Source organism: Primulina eburnea, chromosome 3, assembly GCF_022965805.1.
Source record: "Primulina eburnea isolate SZY01 chromosome 3, ASM2296580v1, whole genome shotgun sequence".
NCBI lineage: Eukaryota > Viridiplantae > Streptophyta > Magnoliopsida > Lamiales > Gesneriaceae > Primulina > Primulina eburnea.
The window spans coordinates 53,074,909-53,092,979 of NC_133103.1; the positions used below are offsets into that span (position 1 = coordinate 53,074,909).

Consider the following 18,071-nt stretch of genomic DNA (forward strand, 5'->3'; position numbering starts at 1 on the left):
AGTCAAGACCAATAAAAGATATCATATTAGAGAAGTAATTAATTAATCAAGTATTATATCATATTAGAGAAGTAATTAATTGCTGAGTTTTTGGATTTTCTTTCGTAACATTTATTTAATTTTTTTTAATCTGCGTTCCAAATCTAAATATTCCTGTGTTACACACAAAATTAATAAAATCACATTTCATATAAAAATTTATCATGTATTTATCATTTCAAAGTTTGTGTTGTGTGTAAAATAAAAATTAGACTCGTTAGTTAATCTAATCATTTAATTTTGGAATTTATTATATTGTGTTAGATATGATTTTTGGTTGACTTTAGCGAAATTTTTTTTTCTACTGCTTTTCTTGTGAACGTCTTAAATTTAGATTAAAAATAAAGTAGGATGTCCCATCTCGTCTAGTTGCCTGAAATCTTTGGGAGCCAAGGAACTTTTGAGCTTAGTTTACTGTCAGAATTCCGAGATTTCAATTACTGATATCGTCTTCCGACCCATCAAAAATCGGGACAGACAATTACATATATAAACTCAATCTCGCTTTGAGATGGCACACTCTAAAATTCCCATGTCTTTCTTGGTTGGACCAAGGCGATTTCATTATCTTGTCAAAAAAATTAAAATATTGATTTGAAGATTTTGGAGATAAAGAGATAATAAATAAAATATTTGTTTGAATATGTTTTGAAAATTAACGAAAATATATGAATAACATTATTTTGAAATATAATGTCTATCATGGATATGACGAGGTCTTCTATATAAAGGAGTGTTCATTAATTTTGAAGGTTTTTGGGAGTGGCCACGCGTGGTCGAGGGATGCCGATGAAATTATAATGTCAACTCTCTCAGAGTTGATTTGTTGTTGCTTTTTTGCACTAATATTCATTCAGACATTTTTCGGGAAAAGAATATGAGTTCTCGGCACATTTTTCGGGAAAAGAATATGAGTTCTCGGCAAAGTGATATTTTTTGTATGTGACATATTTTATGTTGTGAGATTGTCTGGTTAGTTGGTTGGATGTGAAATTAATGAGCCAAAATGAATATGTTTATTTAGTGTTACATTATGTGTTACGATAACTGCTGAGACAAGATTCAAACGACGACACTTTATTATTATGTTTTGAGAGCTTTTTATTACTGGTGGTGCACAAGCATTCATTCCCTTATTGATGATTTATTCATCGGAAGAGGAAAATGTTCTCATGAAAGAACATTCAGCATGTTATTGCAGACAGTTCGAGTTGACGGATATTGAAGACGAGCGGTGTTGGTTAAGTGAAGTCCATTGAAAGTATTCGACATAGAGACGTCATCAGAAAATAGATAGTTTTATTTGACTAAGTCATTAAATGAGTGTAACATATGAGATTTAGTGAATTTGTTTGATATGTGGATATGGACCTATAAATGTAGTTTGGTAGGACCATCCATGTTAAAATTGCACAAACTTTTATTTTGCTTTCGGTTTTTTTATCAGTTGTGCTAACTATGAAAATTAGGCAAAATAAGATAAAACCGGATCGATGAGCTCAAACTGATATAAATTAAAAAATATTATTTCTTGTACACATCTAAAAAACTTACGCATTACATCTAACAAAATGCATTACAAGATTACATAACAAGTTTTCCTCAAAAATTAAAACCCAAGCCAAAGATTCTTCGGACATTATCATATTCTCTGAAATTTTAGATTGGGATAATATCGGTTGTAACTCGACACAACTTTGATGTTCTAGTTGGTGCAGTTGAAACCATGGCAAACAGAAAGCCAGATAATCAGTACCAAGAGTAGAACAATTCCAAGCACGACCATCTTTATTTTCATATTCTGATACCACATTTTTCGTCGTATTTGTGCTCCTTTGTTCTTGAATTCTCGGGCCTAAATCACAAAATGAACATGTCCCAGAGAATATGTAAGTAAGCACTCTGTGATCCCAAGATATACTGCACAGAAAATGCCAATCATTCAACGTACCGAATCACGTAGGTCTTCAGCCTTGTTATTAAGGATGGTTAAGTTTTCTCCTCTCTCAATGGTCTAAAGATGCATTGGATCAAATAATAAGGAGAAAAAAAAGGTTCTTAAATTAGAACTCACAAACAAAGAAGTAAATTTATGGTACATTTGTAGCTTTGTAATCACAAATATTCACATCCTTTATTGAGCACCTTGCATAAATCACACATACGTAAAAATGGCTTTAAAAGAAATGGTTTCATGTTGTATCAGTCCTCTGAAATTGCCATTCATAGAAATGAAACGGCGTAACACAGCAAGTATAATCTGAAACACCAATAAAAAAGTGGTAGGCATAAATATTTCTCCAGTTCACTCCAGGTACCTTGTCTATATTCTCCAGCATAATACTTTTGACTTCTGAGACTTGGGCCTTAACTTTTAAAAGCTTCTCGATCTCGTCAGCATGGTCAATTATATATTGCATATGTTCTTTCATGATTGGCCTGCATTTCATAAATTTTCCAGGTTTTGGGCAGTTGTTACAAATCAAATGAGCATAAAACTAACAAATCATTTGAGGGAGCATACCCAAATTCTTTGTTGAGACTTTTTGCGACTGCTGTATCTGCTTTGCCACCACCATACCTTTTCTTGAAATCGGCTTTTATACGTTCAAGAAATGCAATTGATATCTGCTTTCCAACAGATTCTTTTGCAACAACGCAATAAGCTGCATAAAAAATGTTTTAAAAACTAAGAACACTATAAGCTGCATGATTTGGTACCAAGATTGTTAGCAAGTCAACTATCAAAGCAGACCAATTAGATTTCTTTCATTTGGACAACAAAGTGTTAAACAAGAAACATAAACTGCGGCAATTGTGAAAAAGAGGCAGTGATGGAAGTCGCTGATTAGTAAAAATGTTCACTGTTAAGCTTGTACATCAGAACTCTTTGATCAAGCTCAACTAAATTCAATAAAGAAGCTATAGAATTGGCTTGCTATAAGACATGCTTGATTCTGAAATCCGAATGAGCACAAACCAAGTTAAATAAGAACCAAGCGTAGATAATTTGGAGTAATCTCGAAAGTTTCAGCAAATAATTGTGATCTTCAAAAGGGTAACAAAGTTCGTTGCTGCAACAATCTGATGAGCTTGTATGAAGTCAACACAATCAGAGAACAAGCGGTTTCTTTTTACAACCCAGATAAATCTACAACTGGATTACGTTTGAGAAGGAAAAGGATAGTTTTCTCATCTAACAGGCATTCGGACCACTAGGTTTATGAAAAAACGAATGCTCTTAATGCTTTTCTCACAAAATCAACTCATACACACCAAGTCACTTAACTGCACCATCTTTCTGTTTGAAACTTTTAAACATAATGGGCTAAGAATTTGTACATAGTTCAACTAAAACAATGATACAACCCTATAATCGACTCAAGTACTACATAAAATCAGTTTCTTCGGCAACTAACAAAAGAACACGAGAGTTTAACCATCAGGAAAAGATAAGTATATTCGTCGTCTGATTCTATTATTGGAATTATTTTAAAAAAAAAAAACCTGAAACAACTCAAGACGATATACATTCAGGATCCATTCTCAACCATCCAAAAAAAAACATTGAAAATGTAAACTTCCCCCCTTTTCAAATATGAAAAATGCTTCTTTCATTAAAAGTAGCCAAGTTTACCTAAGAAACAACCAAAGACTCCAACTTTAACTTAAAATCTTAGATCAAAGAAAAAACCCTTTCAGATTAGCCATCAATCCAACTGATTTATCAGCCAAAAACATAAAAAATATGGCAAAGTAAAACAAAAGAAGAAGGATTGAGGACTTACCGTAGCCATCTTCAACTAAAAAGTTGAAAATATGGTGATCACATTTGTAGGTGAACTTGTTGTTTGAAGAAGGTAATTTCTGCAAGCACTGAGCCGCAATCGCCGGGAAGTTCCCGGTGAACTCGGTGTATTCAGCCAAAACCATCGTGCCACGTGCCACAAAGCTGTATATAAACGATTCATGTTCCATCTTGAACTCGAGGTGCTTACTCTCCAAATATATTTTGCGGCAGAAGAAATTGGAATCTCTGGGAATTTGGACAAGAGAAATCCGAGCTTCGACCCCCGAGCTTTTCTTGATTTGTTTAATTGACAGTTGAAGACTCCAGTCAAATCTATTTATTAAAAAATTGAAAATCTAGCTTTGACCACCATGGCCAAGTTGTTCTGAAATTGGAAACTTTAATTCAAAAATAATATTGGTAATTATTAAAATATAGAGTTTGAATCGTTATTGATGGAAACTTCTTCAGAATTTCAAGATTTATGAAGAAAAAGAACCTTTAAAAACACTTGTGTGAAGACGAGCCAAAATAACTCAATTGTTAGTGGGATTGATATAATAATATATTGATGGCCCTATTTTGCTTTGTAATGAAGGTAGGTACAATTTGGAATGAATTTTCGAGTGAGGAAAGGATCAATGAATAATAGTTTTGTCAAATGTCAAACAAGGAAAAGAATAAGGGATTGGATGGAATATGATAACTATTTGTTTCTTATTAAATATTATAAGTCTCACAGTAATAACCAAATAAATTTATAACTCCAAATATCTAATTCGAAGTCTAGACATTTTTTAAAAAAGAAAATTGTAATTTTGGAGATTAATTACTCCAACCCACATGTGAAAAGTCTGAAAGACATAAAAATCTAATCTACTAAAAAGTATTAGTACTGATATATCTTTTATTTAAACAAAAAAAACCGTAGTCAGAAACCAAACAAAAAGTGGAGAATATAAATATGCTAACGAAAGACTATAGATATCATGATTTTATGTTATAAAACCTCACACACATTTCTTTATGACAGAGAGTTTATGTCTGATTTTTAAAAATAAGATGTTTAATTTTCTATTATTTTTTTATTGGGTATGTTTTGTTTTTTTACAAGAGGTGTTGATGCGATTAGTCCATAATTTTGGTAATGTTTATATATATATATATATATATATATATATATATATATATATATATAATTTTGATTATCTTTGTGTGGTTAGAATTTCATTTTTGTTTATGTATTTTTTAATTTTTAACAATTTTTTTAAAAAAATTAAGAATGTTCAATGATGACAACTAAGCGAGTTTGAAAATGTAACAAAATTTCCGGTCGGAGTTTTGATATGATTTTGATTTGACATTGTTTTTATTATTTTGTTTTTTTATTTTCTCGTAAAGCTTATTATTAGTGAAAAGACAACTGCTCCAAAAAGCACAAAATTTTCAAAGTAAAGACTTGAGTTAATGACACATATAACTGCTTCGTTTTTTTTTCAAAAAAAAAATTTAAATTTTTATTTTTTTTGGTTTTCACTAAACAACGAGTAACCATTAAAAAGTAGCTATCAGTGCAAAGAAAGGAAGAAGTGAAGTAACCCCTTGTTTCATTTGTATTTTGTTCATAAGAAACAAAATGACAACAACGAGATTCTAAATTTTTGTATATACCAGTTCCATTTGGGCATACATACACGATACAACGAATTTGTTAAATATCAAAACATACAAGGCAAGGACTATATACCTTCACAAATTTGAAGCTAACTCACCGTTGAATTAAACCGATGAGCATGCTGTGCCGATCGATCGAGTTTAAAATGTTGATTACCTCATTTTTATGATTCTTAGATTGGGTAAATTTCTGTAAAATCCATGTCACAATTAACCACTAAATTTTAGTTTAAACTCCTTCGGTGATCCAACTTTATTTTGTTGCCTTTTAATAGTATAAGCATATTATTGTAAAAATTAAGACAATTAATATGCATGTTCTTTCCCATGTACAGGCCTACTGATCCATCCTCTCCTTCTGCCTCAATGGAAACCCTCGCTCAGATCCGAGGAGATAGCAATAATCCCCTCGACCATTGCCTTCGCGATCTGTTTCTTGTGCGCAAAGGTCACGTCGGATTTTTTGTAGCCTAACCTATTTATAAAATCACGATATAAGGCCGACATTGAATGTGTTTATTGGACAGAAGTTGTTTTAATATATAAGGAGTCAAATTGAGAACTTGAGGGAAAAACAAGTATCATCTGGCTAATATTAAGAACTTTTATATCAATTTAGGTATCATTTTGTTATTGACAAATAATGTTATATCAACCAATCAACGTATATTTTTTAAGAACAAAAAATAATAGAATTGAGTAAGGGCAAAATATGTATCTATTGACTAAAACTAAATTTATATATATAAATATATGTATCATCTTGTTATTGACAAATAATGTCACATCAACAACTTAATTTATATTTTTTTATAATATCAAATAATTGAATTGAGTATCGAAGGGCAAACCATGTACCATTTGACTTAACTAACTACTTTTTATATCAATTTACGTATAATCTTGTTATTAGAAAATAAATTCCATATAATCACACAATGTATATTTTTCTACAACACCAAATAATCGAATCAAGTACTCAAATGACAAAACAAGTACCATTTGACTGAAACTTGATATTTTTATATCAATCTAGATATCATCAGATCAACCATTCCATGTATATATATTTTTTGAACACCAAATCATCGAATAATTTTTATATCAATCTAGGTATCATCTTGTTATTGACAAATAAGCCTCATCAACAACTCAATGTATCTCGTAAAAAAAAAAAACTCAATGTATATGTTTTAGAAAACCAAATAATTGAATTGAGTACTTAGAGGATAAAACATGTATCATTTGACTAAAACTAAGCAATTTTTATTTAAATTTAGGTATCATCTTGTTATTGACAAATAATACCACATATACCGCTCAATGTATATTTTTCTATAACACCAGATAATCAAATTGAGAGACAAAACAAGTATCATTTGACTAAAACTTGGGACTTTCTATATTAATCTAGGTATCATCTTGTTATTAATAAATAATGTCATATAAACCACTCATTTATTTTTTAGAATACTAAATAATCAAATTGAACTTAAGGGATAAAACATGTACCATTTGATTAAAACTGAGTATTTTTTATATCAATTTTGTATCATCTTATCACTGAAAAATAAATTACATTAATCACTCAATGTATATATTTTTAGAACACCAAATAATCGAATTGAACACTTAAAAGGCAAAACATCTATCATATTATTATTACAATAAGGACAGTCGCCGAAAATGAGGTGTTTCATTATCATTAATTATTACGTAAAAATACTAATAAGTTTTATGAAAGAATACTCATAAGTATATTGTAATGCTCCAAAGTATACTATATATTTAAATATCCTCCTATATTTCATGAATACCAATAAGTATTATAAATTGATACTAATTGTTAGTATTATTAATGAATATATGAATATTCATAAGTATAATGAAAGGATACTAATAAGTATGATGTATGATTATCAATAAGTAATATGAATGAATATTATTAAGTATAATAAATGACTACCAATAGTAATGTGAAATGAATACTAATAAGTATAATATTACCAACAAGTATTATGAATGAATACTATCAAGCATAATCAAGTATATTTTCTAACAAAAATATGGATATCAAATGAGCCAAATCAGATATATGGTATCCCCATATAGCTATTTTGTAGGTTAAATCAAGAATTTATTCATATTTGATGGTGAGACATTTTTTTGGGTATTAAATTGTATTAATACTCCATCCTAATGCATATTCAATGGAAACTCCAACATGAATTTGTTTATGGTGATCACTCGAACATCAAGTGTATTTCCAAAAAAATATTGATATCAGATGAGTCAAATCAGATATTTGATATCACAATTTAGGTAATTTGTAAGTTAAATTTAGTACTGACGCTTATGTGATGGCGGGGACCATGGTTTTTGTATTGATCACATGAATACTTCATCCTAATACATCTTCAATGAAATCTCCGACATTACTTCATTTATGGTGACTACTCGATCATCAAATATATTTTCAAAAAAATATGAATATCAAATAGGTCAAATTAGGTATCTGATATCTCAATTTAGTACCTTATATGTTAAATTAATTAAATAATTATTTGTGTTCGATGGTTCATAGGGAATATGTTTATTTTTTCATATTAAATCACGCGAACGCTTCATCATAATCCATCTTCATTGAAAACTCCAACACGACCTCATTTGAAAGGAATCTACTCACTACACCTACTGAATGAGCTAAATCCGGCCGAGTACATACCATGGCATACATCAGACTTCCAACAGCTGAAGCATATGGAACACTTTTCATTTCTTCTTCCTCATCCTCTGTAATAGGACTCTGCATTGAGTTCAACTTGAAGTGGTTGGCAAGAGGACATCCAACCGCTTTGGCCTGGTCCATGTTGAACCTCTGAAGTACTTTATCAATATACTTCTCCTGCGACAACCAGGTCTTCTTGGCATACCTGTCTCGATGGATTTCCATGCTAATAATTCTTTTTGCTGGCCCCAAGTCTTTCATAGAAAAATTCTTGCTTAGTTGCTTCTTTAGGCCTTTGATTTCAGAAGCATCTTTGCCAACAATCAACATATCATCTATATAGAGTAGAAGCACCATCAAATCATCATCAGAGGTATCTTTGACAAACACACAATGGTCTGCAGTGGTTTTCTTGAATCCCTGTTGAGTTATCACCGATTCAAACTTCTTGTACCACTGTCTTGGTGCTTGCTTGAGACCGTACAAACTCTTCTTTAATCTGCAGATGAGGTCCTCTTTCCCCTTCTCTTCAAACCCCTCTGGTTGCTCCATGTAGATTTCTTCCTCCAAATCCCTATGAAGGAATGCGGTCTTGACATCCATTTGTTCCACCTTCAGATCAAGCTCAGCTGCTAAACCTAGCACAATCTGGATGGATGTCATCTTCACCACAGATGAAAGTATTTCATCAAAGTCGACCCCGTGTTTCTGTCCGAAACCTTTGACGACAATCCTAGCTCTGAATCTTGGTTGACTACTGTGTTCTTCGTGCTTCAATCTGAACACCCACTTATTTTTCAAAGCTTTCTTGCCTTTCGGCAATTTCACCAGCTCAAATGTCTCATTCTCATGCAATGATTGCATTTCTTCTTGCATAGCCTCCATCCACTTATCTTTGTGTTCTCTGGTAATAGCTTCCTCGAAGCTCTCTGGTTCTCCCCCATCAGTTAGCAGGATATATTCATTTGAGGAATATCTGGTTGAGGGTCGCACTTCTCTTCCAGAACGCGTGTTCATTGTACCACGAGAACTTTCTGCTGGTGGTTCACTGTGAACACGGATCTCATCATCATCTTCATGATCGTTCTGCAATTCTTCATCTTCAACCGATTGTGGATTTACCGTTGAAGGCCATCATTCCAGATCTTGTTCAGATCCAGAATTCTCCTTTTCTGCAGTCTCCAAGAATTCATTCTCCTGAAATATGGCATCACGACTTCTTATAGGCTTTTTGAGATCTGTATTGTAAAACTTGTAACCAAGTTGATCCTCGCTATAGCCTATAAATATGCACTTTCTTGTTTTGACATCCAACTTATGTCTTTCATTCTTTAGTATATGAACATAAGCAACACAGCCAAATACCCGCAATCGATTATAGGAAACTTCTTTGCCTTGCCACACTTGCTCCGGCACATCATAATTGAGAGGAACACAAGGTGAGCTATTCAATATATATGCAGCAGCAACCTACGGCCTCACCCCAAAATTCCTTTGTCAGCTTTGCATGTGAGAGCATGCTTCTGACTCTTTCTGCCAAAGTTCTATTCATCCTCTCAGCTAATCCGTTGAGTTTTGGTGTCTTTGGTGGTGGTGTTTTATGTCTGATTCTGTTCCTTTTGCATATCTCATCAAAGGTTCCAATGTATTCTCCTCCATTATCCGTTCGAATACATTTGAGTTTAATAGATGTTTGCCGTTCAACCAAGTTTAGAAAATTGTTGAATGTTTCTGCAACTTGGTCCTTGGTTTTGAGTGTCCACACCCAAATTTTCCGAGAATGATCATCGATAAAAGTTACCCAGTACCTCGCTCCTCCGAGCGACAATGGCATCGGACCACATAGATCTGAGTGCACCAGATCTAGAATTTTTTATCGGCTCTGCTAGGAGGTGAACTTTTGAATGATATTCTGTTTTGTTTTCCGGCTAAGCAGTTTGTGCATTGTTTCATATGAACCTGCTTTATACCGAGCAGAACTTGCTTGCTCACAAGGCGTGTAAGATTCTTTTCACTTATGTGACCAAGACGTCGGTGCCACAACTCTGTTGAGTTTTCTTCCCCTGCGTAGTTCACTCCTTCAGAATGATTTTCCTGAACTATATATAGCTTTGACATCTTTAATCCCTTTGCCACCACAAGTGATCCACTTGAAATCTTACATACCCCATTTCGGAAGGTTGTACAGAAACCTTCTTCATCGAGTCTTTCGACCGATATCAGACTCAGGCGCATATCTGGCACATGCCTGACGTCTTTCAGGATCAGTGTAGAGCCATCCACGGTAGTCAAGCTCGCATCTCCTTTTCCCACTACTCTGGATAAGTCGTTATTCCCCATCCTCACCACACCAAAGTCCCCTTTTGTGTAGGATGTAAGCATTCTCTTCGAGATGTGACGTGGACTGTTGATCCACTATCGATCACCCAACTAATTACTTGAGTTGCCAAATTTACGGACTCCTGCTCTAGCTCGTGAACAACATTGAATTCATCAATGACGTTTGTTTGCTCATCGTCGGTTTCATGCTTGTTTCTCGGTTGTCGACAATATTTTTTAATATGTCCGTTTTCTCCACAGCGATAACATTTTATGTTGGCATATCTCCCTGAGGACTTGCTTCTTCTTGGCTTCTGATTTGTGTTTTTCTTGATGTTGCTTCTCCCCCTTGACTCAGCAGCCAAAACATCTGACTGTGAGGTAGATGATCCTTGAGATCTCCGCCTCATCTCTTCATTCAAGAGGCCACTCTTGATGAAGTCCATACTCACGTCTCCTCCCGGTGCTGTGTTCGTGAGTGATACCTTCAGAGTCTCCCAAGACTCTGGCAATGAAGCTAGCACAATCAGAGCTATCACCTCGTCATCAAGTTTTATGCTCATACTTGATAACTGCTCCACGAATCCTTGAATCTCGTTCAGATGATCTGCGACCAAAGTTCCTTCTTCGTATCGAACCTGGACAAGCTTGCTCAAATAGAGCAATTTGTTGTTGCCACTTTTGGAGGCATATAGTGTCTCCAACTTTGTCCAAAGAGTACGAGCATGTGTCTCGTTAGAGATGTGATTATAGACGTTGTCATCGACAAATTGTCGGATGTACCCACAGACTTGCTCGTGCTCGAAGTTCCATTCGGCATCTGATTTATCATCTGGTTTAGACTCGCTGAACACCGGTAGGTGCATCTTGGTGACGAATAGAAGATCTTTCATCTTACTTTTCCAAAGTTGATAATTAGAGCCATTAAGGCTAATCATCTTGCTTGTGCGTACCTCCATCTTTTGTGACTGCTACCAACGAATTAATTGTCAAAGCCTGAACACAATAGAACCACTTCCCCAATACTGTCTAGAAAGCCTTTTCTGATGTGAAGTTCAGACTAAGCTGTAACCACAGAGCATACGAGGACTTCCTATAGTATTTGAGAATCTAGCTTTGATACCAGTTGTTGGGATATCAGGGAAATAAACGAGGTAACATCGCAGCGGAACATCATAAGTGATATCAACAATGAATAAGATGGACACCAATATTTATAGTGGTTCATCCCAAGATTTGGCTACGTCCACTTTAAACCTCTCAAGGAGATCACTTCTTTATCAATAACAAAGAAGACAAGAGAATTGAGAATACAAAGTATTTCACTCAGAACACTCTGATTTTAACACTCACTTTCTCTCCACTAATCCTATTCCTTCCAAGGATAAATACTCCTTAAGAAATCTCATACTAAATCATTTATCTCACTTCTACACTTGTGATTGTAGATGAGAGGATTTTGTGTTTTGGCGTGTTTTTGAAATGAAGAATGAATGGGTATTTATAGGTGAAGTTTGGGGAAAAAACAAAAAATAAAACCTCATGGCTTACCTCATTATTTTTGACTAATCAACACATGTGTTAATTGTGTTGTTGAATTCCTAAAATGGTGTGCTTTGAATTCAAATATGGCTTGATTACTTAACAGTTCCTCCTCCCCCCCTCTGACCAAACCCATTTGATCGCCCCAGACAGAACAATCGGTTCCCCCCACCCCGACCACTAGTGACGTACGACATGAAGGAAAGATGATGGAGATGAGCAAGAGAGAAAAATGAGATTCAGCGAGACAATGGTTGCACAAAAAAACAATGAGATTAAGAAATAATTATGTTATTTTATAAGTTCTTGTCTAGTTGTTAAGACTTATGGGACAATATTTTTGTGTAATGATATTTTTTTGTTTGAAATAATTTTGTTGGAACAATATTATATGGACCGTGCTTTTATATTCTTTTTTTTGTTTCACTTTTGTCCTCGTGGTCTGTTTCTCGTGCGCAAAGGTCATGTTGGATTTTTGTAGCCTAACCTATATATAAAATCACGATATAAGGCCGATATTAAATGTGTTTACTGGGCAGAAGATTGTTTTAGTATATAAGGAAAACTAAGAGCTTTTACATCAATTTATGTTTCATCTTGTTATTGACAAATAATGTTATATCAACCAATCAATGTATATTTTTTAAGAAAAAATAATAATCGAATTGAGTCTTAAGGGCAAAATATGTATCTATTGACTAAAACTAAATATTTTTTATATCAATCTAAGTATTATCTTGTTATTGGTAAATAATGTTGCATCAATCACTATATATAATACCAAAAATTGAATTGAATACTTAAAGGGGAAAATATCATTAGACTAAAACTAAATTTATATATATATAAATATATGCATCATCTTGTCATTGACAAATAATGCCACATCAACAATTTCATTTATATTTTTTTATAATATACCGAAGGGGCAAAACAGGTACTATTGGTGTAATGCCCGAGAATTTGATCCTAATAATCTATAATTCTTGATTTATAATTTGACATGATTATAAGAGGATTAATCGGGACACGGTTTAAAGTTGGCATAAAATATGTATGTGCGAGGACAGTAGCATTGGCGCACATGCGCGATGATATGCGCGCACATGCGCGAGCGGTCCAGAAAGGTTGGCACACATGCGCGACTGGATGCGCGCACATGCGCAAAACAGGCAGAAGACCTCGCGCATATGCGCGGAAGATGTCGCGCATATGCGCGAGCCTATGCAAGTGATGTCCAGAAGACATCGCGCATATGCGCGGAAATGAGTCGCGCATATGCGCGAGCTGCCAAAGCCGAGACCAGTAGGTCTCGCGCATATGCGCCAGTAATGTCGCGCATATGCGCGAGTCATGCAAAATGAAAAATCGACATGTGGTGTATTATGCAACGTTGGTTTATATATATATATATATATATATATATATATATATATATACACATGCAAATACTTCCTCAGAAAGAAGAAAGTGAAGGAAACGAAAGTGAAGGGGAAAAGTTGATTCTTGATTTTAGAAATTGATTTACGAGCAATCCGTTCGTCCAAACTTGAATCCGTGTACGACACTGTGTTCCTATCAACGCAGGCTACTACAGGACGTAAGTTTTATTACGTTTTGACATGTTTTGAAATTATGATGTTGTTAGAATTGAATACACGTCATATATATTGTTCTTGACATGTTAGACAGCGTAGAATCGAAGCCAGATTAAGAAACGGACTGAATATGGAATTGTTATGAATTTCAGAATGAAATTTACTAGAATTGATATCAGATTTGTACGGTGGTGGATTGTAAATTATGGGAATTAGTAGATACTGGTTTGGTAGCATAGATATCGCAAGAGTGTACTGTTGCACTGTTAGAATTTGATAAAACAAAGATGTTGTGATTTGATTAGAATATTGATACAGAATATTGGTATTGTCATTGCCAGATTGAACAGTGACAGACTTTGAATCAAGACTTTGATTGTATCATATTGACAGCAAGAAAGGTATAAATAAATGTTGATTCGGGATTGCACAACTCGAGTTAGGTTTGACTTGAGTTTCCCTAAATCACATACTTTATTTATTGCATTGATATTTGCAGATTATCAGATTGATATGTTAATCTATCGACTTAGAGCAGAGTCAGAGTTGAGTCTAGGGCAGATCGGCTAGCTAGGGCAGAACCGCTGAGTCTTTGTCAGAACCGCGAAGACTCTAGACTTACGGTGTATCGATGAGCTTAGATGTAGATCGACGTCTATTGTAGACATTCGATACAACATACCGAAGTCTAAATTAGATTGGGATCCCTAGGTTAAGAATAAGATAAGAAAGATAACCAGTCATTGACTTAAATACAGATTCGTATTTGTTTATGTAGTCAGATTGAATACATGTTTTAATGATTGTTTATTCTTTTATATATATGTTTTATATGATTGCATTGATTCATTGTTTATACCGGGATATTGTTATCTCACCGGAGTTATCCGCTTGTTGTCTTGTTTGTATGTGTGCATGACAACAGGTGGGACGGGTACAGGGTCACAGAGGTGAAGAAAGATCGAGATTAGAGTGGAGACCACGGACTTGGACTAGAGATAGGGTTTAAACACTTGATAGTTAGGTGTGGAACCTGAGATGTAAATTATTGTATGATGTATGAGATTTATACTTTTATACTAATATGTATAGGAGTTTGATTCCATTACCTTCCGCATTTTTTTAAAAAAATTTAGACCCTGTTTATTATAATTGATTAAATTAGTCTCAGTGACAATTAAGAAGATGATTAGCGTCAGGGTCCCCACAACAGGACTAAACTAACTACTTTTTATGTCATCTACATATTATCTTGTTATTGGAAAATAACTTCCACATAATTAATCACTCAATGTATATTTTTTTAGCTAGTACACCAAATAATCGAATCGATTACTCAAATGACAAAACAAGTATCATTTGACTGAAACTTGGTACTTTTATATCAATCTAGGTATTATCACATCAATCACTCAATGTATATATATTTTTTGAACATCAAATCATCGAATATTTTTTATATCAATCTAGGTATCATCTTGTTATTGACAAATAAGCCTCATCAACAACTCAATGTATCTCGTAAAAAAAAAAACAAAAAAACAACTCAATGTATATGTTTTAGAAAACCAAATAATCGAATTGAGTACTTAAAAGGATAAAACATGTATCATTTGACTAAAACTAAGCAATTTTTATTTAAATTTAGGTATCATTTTGTTATTGACAAATAATACCACATGTACCGCTCAATGTATATTTTTCTATAACACCAAATAATCAAATTGAGAGACAAAACAATTATCATTTGACTAAAACTTGGGACTTTCTATATTAATCTAGGTATCATCTTGTTATTAACAAATAATGTCATATAAACCACTCATTTTATATTTTTTTAGAATACTACAAATTGAATACTTAAGGGATAAAACATGTACCATTTGATCAAAACTGAGTATTTTTATATCAATTTTGTACATCTTGTTACTGAAAAATAAATTACATTAATCACTCAATGTATATTTTTAGAACACCAAATAATCGAATTGAACACTTAAAAGGCAAAACATCTATTATATTATTATTACAATGAGGACAGTCGCTTAATATGAGGTGTTACATTATCATTACTTATTATGTAAAAATATTAATAAGTTTTATGAATGAATACTCATAAGTATATTGTAATGCGTCAAAGTATACGATATATTTAAATATCCTCCTATATTTCATGAATACCAATAAGTATTATAAATTGATACTAATTGTTAGTATTATTAATGAATATATGAATATTCATAAGTATAATGAAAGGATACTAATAAGTATGATGTATGATTATCAATAAGTAATATGAATGAATATTATTAAGTATAATAAATGACTACCAATAGTAATGTGAATGAATACTAATAAGTATAATATTACCAACAAGTATTATGAATGAATACTATCAAACATAATCAAGTGTATTTTCTAACAAAATATGGTTATCAAATGAGCCAAATCAGATATATGGTATCCCAATATAGGCTATAGCTACTTTGTAGGTTAAATCAAGTACTTGTTCATATTTGATGGTGAGACATTTTTTTGGGTATTAAATCGTATTAATACTCTATTCTAATGCATATTCAATGGCAACTCCAACATGACTTTGTTTATGGTGATCATTCGAACATCAAGTGTATTTCCAAAAAAATATTGATATCAAATGAGTCAAATCAGCTATTTGATATCACAATTTAGGTACTTTGTAGGTTAAATTTAGTACTAACGCTTATGTGATGGTGGGGACCATGTTTTTTGTATTATATCATGTGAATACTTCATCCTAATACATCTTCAATGAAAACTCCGACATTACTTCATTTATGGTGACTACTCGAACATCAAATATATTTTCAAAAAAATATGAGTATCAAATAGGTCAAATTAGGTATCTGATATCTCAGTTTAGTACCTTATATGTTAAATTAATTAAGTAATTATTTGTGTTCGATGGTTCATAGGGAATATGTTTATTTTTTTATATTAAATCACGTGAACACTCCATCATAATCCATCTTCATTGAAAACTCCAACACGACCTCATTTATGGTGACCACTCGAATATCGAGTGTATCTTTAAACAAAATATGGGTAAAAAATTAACCAAAGCAGATATTTGATATCATAATTTAGGATTTTTTTAGATTAAATTAATGAGTAGGTCTCATGTGAGACCGTCTCACAGATCACAATCCGTGAGACGGGTCAACCCTACTCATATTCACAATAAAAAGTAATACTTTTTCATGGATTATCCAAATAAAGATCCGTCTCACAAAATACGACCCATGAGACCGTCTCACACAAGTTTTTGCCTAAATTAATTACTTACTCGTATTTAATGATGAGTGGAGAAAGTGTTAATTTTTTTGTATTCAATCACATGAATACTTCATCATGTGCATCTTTAATGGAAAATCCGAAGGTGAAAATTGAAAATTAAACGTATTTATAAACAAACAAAATATGGTATCAAATGGGCCAAATCAAGTATTTAGTATCCCAATTTAGATATTTTTTATGTTAAATTAAGTACTTACTGGTAATCAATGGTGAGTGTGAAAACATATTTCTTTTTATATATTAAATCATACCAACAAAAACCACAGTCTTCAAATGTAAGTAGAGATGACAATAGGTCGGGTCGTATTAAACATGTCCCGACGAGACGGATTTAGACCCACCTAAATGGTCTTAAGCGGGTTGGGCGGGTCCCAATTTTCTTCAAACCCGACCCGTACATATTTATATAAAAATATAATTTTTATTATTAATACTTTAGTGATTAATTAATTTTTAAATTTTTTATTTTATATTTGAAAAAACATATAAAATAAATAAATTTGGTTGAACCCGTTGGGTTCACGGGGAGAGTCCAATGTTTGGAAGACGGATCTTGGGTTTGGCCAAAGTCTTCTCGAACCCGACTCATGGCAATCCCTAAATGTAAGTTGTATGGGAAAAAAATCTAGTTTTGAAAGTTTAATATCGATTAACCAAAAAAATGGATACCACTTGGGCAAATCAAGTATTAAGTAAATTTTTAAACCATTACAGGAAAAAATTTGACAGTGTATATTTGTAATTGTAAGGAACCACACCAAACCACAACATTATTTGTCTCATAAACCACTTGATAATGCATCTCTCAATTCCAATTATACAACCAACATCCAACTCTTAACGACATAAAACTTTTAAAGTCTTACACATATATATATAAGCAATAAAGTTTGATAGCAACACAGTGGCACCTATTGTTGATACTAAACAAACAAAAATTAATCACATAATACCTCCAAATCTTATAGGTCTTTTTGAACAACCTTCAATACTGATTTCTTCGTTTAACAACCTTTTTATGTCTGTTCAAGATATTAAAAAAATA

General features: G+C 33.0%; 1 protein-coding gene across 1 annotated transcript; it reads right to left on the reverse strand.

The window, feature by feature from the left end:
- Positions 1-1,537: 1,537 nt before the first annotated feature.
- On the reverse strand, positions 1,538-4,402 carry LOC140827938 (vesicle-associated membrane protein 724). Its single transcript, XM_073190896.1, has 5 exons — positions 3,828-4,402; positions 2,564-2,705; positions 2,358-2,478; positions 1,991-2,053; positions 1,538-1,894 (listed from the first exon to the last, which is right to left on the reverse strand). The coding sequence occupies exons 1-5, from the start codon at positions 4,015-4,017 to the stop codon at positions 1,745-1,747; spliced, it is 666 nt and encodes a 221-aa protein (XP_073046997.1). The 5' UTR covers positions 4,018-4,402; the 3' UTR covers positions 1,538-1,744.
- Positions 4,403-18,071: the final 13,669 nt, after the last annotated feature.

Excerpts from the sequence above, each read along its gene's own strand:
- LOC140827938 (XM_073190896.1), bottom strand. The coding sequence starts at position 4,017 with ATGGAACATGAATCGTTTATATACAGCTTTGTGGCACGTGGCACGATG. Across the intron at positions 2,706-3,827 it reads TTTAGTTGAAGATGGCTACG|CTTATTGCGTTGTTGCAAAA; the intron begins GTAAGTCCTCAA and ends TTTTTTATGCAG. Across the intron at positions 1,895-1,990 it reads CTGAAGACCTACGTGATTCG|GCCCGAGAATTCAAGAACAA; the intron begins GTACGTTGAATG and ends TTTGTGATTTAG.